We start from the raw sequence: 10,257 nt of genomic DNA on the forward strand, positions 1-10,257 counted from the left end.
TATTATTTTGGAGGGCACAAAAATTTGGCTTACTTGGCTAGATTTAAGAACATAATCCTGGAATTTGCCTTTTTCCCTAAGTCCCAATATGAAGCTGGATTTGGATTTCTTTATTTTAAAAATCATGTTTCCTTTTGTCTCAGCCTCATTCTGGTTAATTGACATTTTATTCATTGAATTTTTGTCGTATTGTTGCAGTAATTTCTGTTTCAGATTATTCTGGTTTTCCTCCAATCTGCTCACATTATTTAAAAGTGCTTCTTTATATGTTTACTTAAATGCCTACTTGATTACAGATACTTTGCTAGGTCCACACCCAATCATTGTCTAATCACAAACTGAGACACATGTTCTGAAGCTAACGAAATGCTTTTGTGCAAGCAAAAAAGGGCTGACTTGGACTTAAAGAAGTGACCTTTAAGCGAAGCTAGAAAGGATGACTGGCAGACTGTTAAAGGGCGGAGTACAGGTCAGGTATGGGATTCAGGTTAGCAGAAACTGCTTATACAAAGATTCTGTGGCAGAAGGAAATGCAGTACAATTAAGTGAAAGAAAGAAATACACAGGGCAACGGTGGGACATCAAAGAGGAAACAATACAGACTCAGGCAGGGGCATGATTTACTTGGGACCAAAGAGCAATGGGAACCCCCTGAAGATTTTTTTTTTTTATAGTTCTATTTTTTTAATCTTTTTGTTTTCATTTATTTATTTTCAGCATTAACAGTATTATTATTTTTTCACCACACCCAGTGCTCCATGCAATCCGTGCCCTCTATAATACCCACCACCTGGTACCCCGACCTCCCACTCCCCCGCCACTTCAAACCCCTCAGATTGTTTTTCAGAGTCCATAGTCTCTCATGATTCACCTCCCCTTCCAATTTACGCCAACCCCCTTCTCTCTAACTCCCCATGTCCTCCATGCTTTTTGTTATGCTCCACAAATAAGTGAAACCATATAATAATTGACTCTCTCTGCTTGACTTATTTCACTCAGCATAATCTCTTCCAGTCCTGTCCATGTTGCTACAAAAGTTGGGTATTCATCCTTTCTGATGGAGGCATAATACTCCATAGTGTATATGGACCACATCTTCCTTATCCATTCATCCGTTGAAGGGCATCTTGGTTCTTTCCACAGTTTGGCGACTGTGGCCATTGCTGCTATAACCATTGGGGTACAGATGGCCCTTCTTTTCACTACATCTGTATCTTTGGGGTAAATACCCAGGAGTGCAATGTGAGGGTCATAGGGAAGTTCTATTTTTAATTTCTTGAGGAATCTCCACACTGTTCTCCAAAGAGGCTGCACCAACTTGCATTCCCACCAACAGTGTAAGAGGGCTCCCCTTTCTCCAAATCCTCTCCAACACATGCTGTTTCCTGTCTTGCTAATTTTGGCCATTCTAACTGGTGTAAGGTGATATCTCAATGTAGTTTTAATTTGAATCTCCCTGATGGCTAGTAATGATGAACATTTTTTCATGTGTCTGATAGCCATTTGTATGTCTTTATTGGAGAAGTGTCTGTCCATATCTTCTGCCCATTTTTTTATATGATTATCTGTTTTGTGTGTGTTGAGTTTGAGGAGTTCATTATAGATCCTGGATATCAACCTTTTGTCTGTACTGTCATTTGCAAATATCTTCTCCCATTCCGTGGGTTGCCTCTTTGTTTTCTTGGTTTTTGATTAGGAGACTACTGAAGAACAGATTCTTTTGAAAAGAATTATTGTCTAATATGTGTCTTCCTGAATGGCTGTAGGCTCTACAAGTAGAAAGAGGAGCTGTCAATCTCATGAAGTACAAGACAAGTAGGTTTTCAACAAAGAGTAGATAGCACTATTTAATAGCTCAGTGTCTGGCACATGGCAAGTCAGTAAGGCTGGCTGTGATTTTCATTGCTCTAGATTGGCCCGTGACATGGACAGTGGCTACTGTGGAGTTAGAGGTTTCATGAAATAGTTCAGTCCAACAGTATCCACTGAAGACCTGTGATATACTTGAAAGAATCAGCAGCTAAATATATTAAAATTTCATCACTGTTTTTCTCATAAGTCCCAAAGATGTAACAGGGTAGAAAAGTGATGGAGAAGTCTGTTAATAAATCATATTAGCCTACATTAAGGTGACTAGGTACTCCTGCTTGACACAATTCAATTTTTGCAATTAGAGTTTGGTGCCTGGTGAGATTGCTTTTATAGAACAATTTCTTCTGGAGTTCTTAGGTAAAATTCCCTTTTCATAGTTCATTTGAAGTAATTTCAACCTTATTACTCATTTATGTTAGTTTATTTTATATAAAGTGAGTTACCTTGTCATTTTTCATCCCAAAGACTGAAGATTGCTATTAGAAGTAATTCTTCTGAAACTATAATCATTTTCATACTATACCTTTAATATTTTGCTTTTTTTAAGTGTTCATACATGATGTGTCTTTTTTTCAAATGTGCAATATGTAGTTATATCACCAACGACCTGGCCCTTTTTTTTTTCCTCTTTAATAGTAACCAGAACCACCATATAGCACAAAATTGCTGTTGTGCATATTAATTAAAGGTACCCATTCTGGGTGGACTAATTTACCACAAAGGTCTCTTGCTTCTGAGACCTTCTAAAGGGTAACATCAGGGTCACTTTTCAGCTCCTTTTCTGCCTTCACTGGGTGCCTGTAAGCCATGCAAAAACTACATACTTCGTGTCTCTAAATAGTAACTCAGTATAAGTTAGATATTGCTTATAATCAACTAGATTATAGATAATCCTTTATAAACAAAGAAAACTATTTAAAAAGTCAGTCAGTTGTTCATTTATGTGTGTTAAATGTAACCTTCAGTTAAAACATTAATTGTATTTAATTTGTTTTTAAAACTTTGGTAAAATTGGATATATGGGGGGAAGTTGTCTTTTTTTTTTTTTTTAAGATTTTGTTTATTTATTTGAGAGAGAGAGAGAGAGAGAGAGAGAGATCACAAGTAGGCAGAGAGTCAGGCAGAGAGAGGGGGAAGCAGGCTTCCTGCCGAGCAGAGAGCCCCATGTGGGGCTTGATCCCAGGACCCTGATATCATGACCTGAGCCGAAGGCAGAGGCTTAACCCACTGAGCCACCCAGGCGCCCAGGCGCCCCGGGAAGTTGTCTTTTTTTTTTTTTTTAAAGATTTTATTTATTTGACAGAGATCACAAGTAGGCAGAGAGGCAGGCAAAGAGAGAGGAAGGGAAGCAGGCTCCCTGTTTCACAGAGAGCCCGATGTGGGGCTCGATCCCAAGACCCTGGGATCATGACCTGAGCCGAAGGCAGAGGCTTTAGCCCACTGAGCCACCCAGGTGCCCCGGGAAGTTGTCTTCTAATAAAATTTTTTTCAAATACAGCTAAGAGTCCTTTTTTTTTTTTTTTTTTTGAGTCTCACTTTTTAATGGTCTCAGCTTTAAATGCCTAGAAGTAAATTAAAAAAAAAATACATTCATCTCTCTACTTAATTTCTTACTATGGAACTTTTTTTTTTTTTTAAGATTTATTAATTTGAGAGAGAAAGTGAGAGGGAGCACAGGGGAGGGGCAAAGGCAGAGGGCGAGAGAGAAGCTGAAGCAGACTCCATGCTGAGCCTGGAGCCTAATGCCAGGCTTGATCTCAGGATCCTAAGGTTATGACCCGAACTGAAACCAAGAGTTGGTTGCTTAATTGACTGTGCCACCCATATGCCCCACCCATTATGGAATGTTTTTAATATATACAAAAGCAAAGTGATGAAGCCTCATGTATTTGTCATTTGGCTTCAGCAGTTGCCAGTGTATTGTTTTATCTGCTTCTTCCTACTTCTCCCATCACAAATTATTTTGAAGCAAATCCTAAATATTACTATTTTAATCTGCAAACTCATCAGTATGTCAGTATGTCTCTTGACAGTAGGTCAGTATGTCTCTTGATTTACTGTAAATCTATGGCTTCCCTTCCCCCTTTCCTTCCTTCACATTTTGTTTGTTGGAGAAAATGTCATTTGACCACTTTCTGCATTTCACTGATTAAATCTCTTGTGGTATCATTTAGGCTTAGCAAGAATATTTTTAAATTATGTTTAAATATGATACCTGATCTCTATGGACCATAAAAATTTTTTTGTATAAATGGAGAAATGAATGCTTAGTTGTTGAAGAATGAAGGATTTTAAAGATTTTGTAAACATGAAAGGAAGGATCTGAAGAGAAGTCCATAAACCTCAGAAAGCAGAGAATTTTGTAAGGCTGTGTTTATATCTCTGTGATGTTTTGATAACATAATTTGTTGCTGTCTTAAAATATTATAAAACATTGGAATACAAAATTGTAGCAATAATATTACCAGCTTAATTTTTAAAAAACTAACATTTTTTTATCATTTTTTTCATTTACAAAAAAGATACCAGGTGATCAGCACTCCAACAGATTTTTTTATGGTAATGGAATATGTGTCTGGTGGTGAATTATTTGACTACATCTGTAAACATGGACGGGTGAGTAATTTATTATCTAGTACAGTAAGCCCCTAAGCTAAGAAGAGGATAGTAGGAAATAGCAAACCACAAAGATATCTTCAAAGTCAGGGTTGCTTCTGTGATAAAGACCAACTAAAGATACAGAATATTAGACATTTTTTCTTTCTTAAAAATTATACCTTCCAGGGGTGCCTGGCAGGCTCAATTGATGGAACATAGATTCTGGAACTTGGGGTTGTAAGTTCAAGCCCCACACTGGGTATAGAGATTGCTTAAAAATAAAATCTTAAAATAATATACATCTTTTGGGGCACCTGGTGCCTCATTTGGTTAAGCATCTGCCTTTGGTTCATGTCATGATCCGGGGGTTGTCCGGTTTCCTGCTCAGAGAGGAGACTGCTTTGCCCTTTGCCCCTCCCCCTGCTCTCTCGCTCTCTTAAATAAATAAATAAAATCTTAAAAATATACATATATACCTTTCAAAATACTGATTTTGGGACCCTAGGTGGCTCAGTCATTAAGTGTCTGCCTTGGCTTAGGTCATGATCCCAGGCCACATGGGGCTGCCTGCTCAGAGGGAAGCCTGCTTCTGCCTCTCCCCCACACCTCTGTGCTTGTATTCCCTCTCTTGCCATCATTCTGGCAAGTAAATAAAATCTTTAAAAAAAATAGTGATTTTAGGGAACATATTCCACTTAATTGCCAACATGATGTCAGTGAAAAATCTGTTCCATAACATTATGTTGAAGCTTCGAGGATTTCCTTTTCTTAGCACTTTCACATAAGTTCTGTTTTACATTATGTTTTACTTGTTGATTGCCTAAAACATTGTACAAATTTAGTAATATTAATTGAAAATTAAATCTTCCTAGCCTAGGAGCAAAAAAAGAACCTTATTGATTGACATGTTGAACTCTAATACAAGTTTCTGATTTCTTTGTCTGATTTGTTGAGAATTCTAGCCTGATTTAATTAGCTTGCTCAGTTACATTTGGGCTGATTATGAAACTAAAACTCTTGCTGTGTACATGTCTCAAATATTCTTAGTGTAGCTTCTTTTATACTTGCTAGGTTGAAGAGGTGGAAGCAAGGCGGCTCTTTCAGCAGATTCTGTCAGCTGTGGATTACTGCCATAGGCATATGGTGGTTCATCGAGACCTGAAACCAGAGAATGTGCTGTTGGATGCTCACATGAATGCCAAGATAGCCGATTTTGGTATGTAACTCCATAGTTGTTCAGAAATGAACTAGTTGCCTTTTAAAGTGTGTCAGTAGCAACTATTGAAGAACTATGAACTTGCAGTTTCAATTTTATAAATCTGATACCATGAAAAAGGGGTTAATGCACAGTCTCCATGTTGGTTTGTTAGGTTCATTTAAACACAATTTTAAAAATTCACATGGTTCTAGAGAAGTTTAGAGGACCAGTTTCAAGGTATGTCCATTTAATATGCATTTTCTCTTAAAGGAAAACCTGTCTTTTTTGGGGGGAGGGGTCACAAACTCTTTAGAAAATCTAATGAAAATATGGGCACTTCCTTTGATGAATGCACTTAAAGAGAAATACCTGAAAATTTGTGTGCAGTTTTGAAGTCTTACAGCCTTTCCCATTTGATCAAGGGTTGACTTCAGTGTAAAATCTAACTACTTGCTAGAAAGAATAGGAGTTTTTGTCAGGTATAAAACAAAAAACAAAATGTAAATTTAAATGCACCAAACAGTTTCTGGGGTAAATATTCCTGGAAAGAGTACCATAGTAGGGTGTTTGGCAAAAGGATTAGGAAGTAAGAGGTTATAGAAAGACAGATGGAAATGTGCCGAGTTCAGTGTTGCTTATGTAAACTCTTTGTCTGTACCTTGTCTTTAATCTAAAAACTAGGAAACTAGTTTTCTTATTTCTCTTCCTTCTCTAAATCACAAAACTCTTTAGTATGATACTTCAACTAGATTTTTGGTTCCATAGGTTATTTTTTCTTTTTTTTTTTTTAAGATTATTTATTTATTTATTTGACAGACAGAGGCCACATGTAGGCAGAGAGGCAGGCAGAGACAGAGAGAGGGAAGCAGGCTCCCTGCTGAGCAGAGAGCCTGACACGGGGCTTGATCCCAGAACCCTGGGATCATGACCTGAGCCGAAGACAGAGGTTTCAACCCACTGAGCCACCCAGGCGCCCCATAGATTATTTTTTCTATGTTGAATTAAAGCTTTCCAAACTAAAAGCTTTTGGAATGTAATTTTTATAAATTGGAGCATGTCTGTTTTCTACTTAGAGATTGTTTTAAAAGGCTTTGAAAGTACAGGATAAAAAGTAATGGTCTCTATTTCTTTCTTTCAACTGTAGAAATGGATAAATAATATTTTGATGCTTTTATGTTTGGAAAAGTTCATGTAATTTAGAATAACCTTATATTTGTGAACTGAATCAACATTTTTAAAAAAAGGTTAATTTATTTGGAGAGAGCACCAGTTGGGGGAAGGGCCTTGGAAGTGGGGAGAGAAAGAATCCCAAGCAGATTTTCTGAGAGTATGGAGCCCAACATGGGGCTTGATCCCACAACCCTGAGATCATGACCTGAGCCAAAACCAAGAGTCAGATGCTCAGCCAACAGCCATCCAGGTGACCCAAGTGAATCAACATTTTTAGTTAGATAAGGAATTTAATTCCAATCATTCGTGATGTGCGTTATCTTTTTTTTCAGAGTGTAAGCACTCTGAAATAGTCTTCTTCTAGTCTCTCAAGTGCTTGCCACTGTTTTAAAAATAATTATAAAATATGATATACAAAACATTGAAGACTTGACATTTTTCTTCATGTATTTATCTATGTCTATGTATAAAAATATCTAGCACAAAGTAAATATTACTCTTATTTTCAGGATTGTCTAATATGATGTCAGATGGTGAATTTCTGCGAACTAGTTGTGGGTCTCCAAATTATGCAGCACCTGAAGTCATCTCAGGCAGGTAATAGTAGATCAGTGGAGAGAGTAAGCTCTTTATAATCTTTTGTTCATTCTAATAACATTTAATTAAAATATGTTCTGTTCAGAGGATGAGATTGTTAACATAATAGGAACAAATTGTGCCTTTAATTGTTCCATTGTTGAAGAGAGAACAATTATATTAAACAATTTTTTAAACATTTGGTTTAGATTTTGTTATGAGTATATTTAAGGAGTTCTTCCATTTAAAAAAAATGACTGAAACAAATCATGATTTTCTTCATTTTGGAAAAGTATGGATAAGAGAAAGCATTTGTTAAATTTAATGTCATCATTTACTTACCAGACACTGTCCTTAAATAATAATTTATATATTCTTTTATAAGGTACTGTATAGAGTATAATTTTATGTTTTGTCTTGAGAAGAATGAGATTTTTCAGGGATAGTATTGTCATTCCTGAAATTAAACTGTTTAAGTAGGGATTGGAACTTACTCATTGGTATATTCAAAAAATATTTACACAGATTGCAGTGGTAAACAGAAGACTTTTACAGACTATGTCTGATTTAAAAAGTTAACCGAATTCGCTGAGAGAAAATAAAGAAAAGGTATTATTGCAAGGAGCAGGTATAGGAGTTTTGGACAAGTACCACAAATGATATAAATGAGGGGCAGCAATTTTTTGAAATGGCTTATATTCTTTTAATTGGAATTGTAGAGATTTCCTTTGTTACCTCAGACCCAGGTTTGAATTTGTCAGTGGGGTATCAGAGGCATTTTACTACTGCAGAAAGGTGAGAGAAAAAAGAAATAATATTCTAGACATAGGTTATGTGGAACAAAGCTAATCTTAGTTCCATGAGCTAATCTAACAAGTGATTAGAATAAAAGTCATACTCAGGATAACATGATACAGGACAAATACTGTCAAAGAGATTGCTGCAGGACTAGTTCAGCACTTTAATTCTTCAGAAACTCTTTAAAATAGGCACATCAGGGATGAAAATTCTATTTTATATGCAATTTTGTTTCTTATAGTTTTGTGATAAAAGGATTTAGCCTAAACACTATAGTAGTATTTTTTCAAGTTTATGGTCATTTACTTTGATGTTTCCTTTAAAAGAAAACCAACCATAGTAAGTTGTGAATTTGTGACAAAGTAACATTTTCTTTTGGAAAGCTTGAATAGTAACTGCCGAGACTAATTTTTTATGGCGAACAAGCATTGAGTGTTGAGGTGTGACATGGACTTCATTGAAGGCTTGCAAATGAATATACACCGAGTCTACACCATGTGTGTACAAAAGCAGGTATACTTGGATGAGAACAAATGGCACTTGCATTTCAGGTTGGTGTTGTCCTCTTTTCTCTTAGATTGTATGCAGGTCCTGAGGTTGATATCTGGAGCTGTGGTGTTATTTTATATGCCCTTCTTTGTGGCACCCTCCCATTTGATGATGAGCATGTACCTACGTTATTTAAGAAGATCCGAGGGGGTGTTTTTTATATCCCAGAATATCTCAATCGTTCTGTTGCCACTCTTTTGATGCATATGCTGCAGGTTGATCCCCTGAAACGAGCAACCATCAAAGATATAAGGTGATTCTTCTTTTTGTTACTGTTATGTACATTTTATAATATTAATAATTGTATCACTAATTGAGTGCCTGCCTTATGTTAGACTCTCTAATACTTATTGTATAGGAATTCTGCTTTCCTTTTTACACAGACCTGATCATGTCACTTATCTTTTAAATATTTCAGATTGTTTCCCATACTTTTTCCTTGAGGTAGCAAATCCTTTAAGGCCCTTCCTAAGCGGGCTCCTTTTCCTACTCTGAGGTTTCACTCCTGCACTTACCACCACACCCACTTCAGCTACACTCAGCTTTTCCTTCTTCATCAAACATAACATGTATTTTATGCCTTGATGTTCTAATTTATATTACTGCCTCTGATGCCATTTCTGTCTCTTTTGACCCGACAGACTTCCATTCATCCTTTAAAATTCTGCTTACATATGACCTCCTTTGTGAAATCAATTTGGATTCCCCTCGGCAAAGTTAATTGCTTCCACTTCTGTGATTTTCACATTTTGTTTATGTTTTTTTTCATTATTATTTCAAATGTCAATGTGTGTTTTTCCAGTCCTAAATTGTAACTCCATAAGGGTAGAGAGAGTGTCTTACTCATCTTAGTACACACAATGCTAGATGGCCCATGAATGTAGTATATGCTGAGAAACTGAATAAATCTTATGTGTAATACAGACTGACTTTTATGTATTTTACACATGGTTGATGAAATGAAACATTAAAAGTTTTTTTAAGATTTTGAATCCAAAAATAGCTGCTAGCACTGTGAAGGATTTCTTGTTATGTGAGAAACCTTGGAACTTGCAGTGGCTGGTGTTATTATGAATATGACCTTTATATAGCATACACAAGCCACGATAATGCATTGCCTTTTACTCCTTACTTACCAGGTTATGTTTCTTAGAGGTTTTTTTTTTTTTTATTCTTACCTAACATTTCATCGTTTATTCATTTACAAACACATTCTTCTGCCATCTTTCTAGAATCTCTCCTCTTATCTTCATAAGCCAGAATGGCTGTTTAGACACTATGACTCCTGGAATGTTTAAATGATGACATGGTTTTTTATGTGATTGCTGCCTATCTCTTAGACTGCAAGAAGGGGTTTATTTTTCTTAAGTGCTCCAGGCCTCCTACATAAAAGAAATGTGTAATTGTATATAGCACCAAGTTTAGTTATAGAAATGTGCTTAGCAGGAAAAAAAAATCTTTTGTGTTCACAGTTCTTTTTTCTTTTCTTTTCTTTT

At 36.2% G+C, this 10,257-nt stretch overlaps 1 protein-coding gene across 4 annotated transcripts in view; it reads left to right on the forward strand.

The window, feature by feature from the left end:
* Nucleotides 1-10,257, forward strand: part of PRKAA2 (protein kinase AMP-activated catalytic subunit alpha 2) — a 65,138-nt gene that overhangs the window by 43,101 nt on the left and 11,780 nt on the right. For all 4 annotated transcript variants that reach the window (XM_059374881.1, XM_059374884.1, XM_059374882.1 and 1 more), the window contains 4 exons: nt 4,395-4,488; nt 5,542-5,686; nt 7,348-7,435; nt 8,790-9,014. In XM_059374881.1, the coding sequence (XP_059230864.1) occupies nt 4,395-4,488; nt 5,542-5,686; nt 7,348-7,435; nt 8,790-9,014 (552 nt within the window). The remainder of the gene's footprint in view (nt 1-4,394; nt 4,489-5,541; nt 5,687-7,347; nt 7,436-8,789; nt 9,015-10,257) is intronic.

This window comes from Mustela nigripes, chromosome 14 (assembly GCF_022355385.1).
Source record: "Mustela nigripes isolate SB6536 chromosome 14, MUSNIG.SB6536, whole genome shotgun sequence".
Lineage (NCBI taxonomy): Eukaryota > Metazoa > Chordata > Mammalia > Carnivora > Mustelidae > Mustela > Mustela nigripes.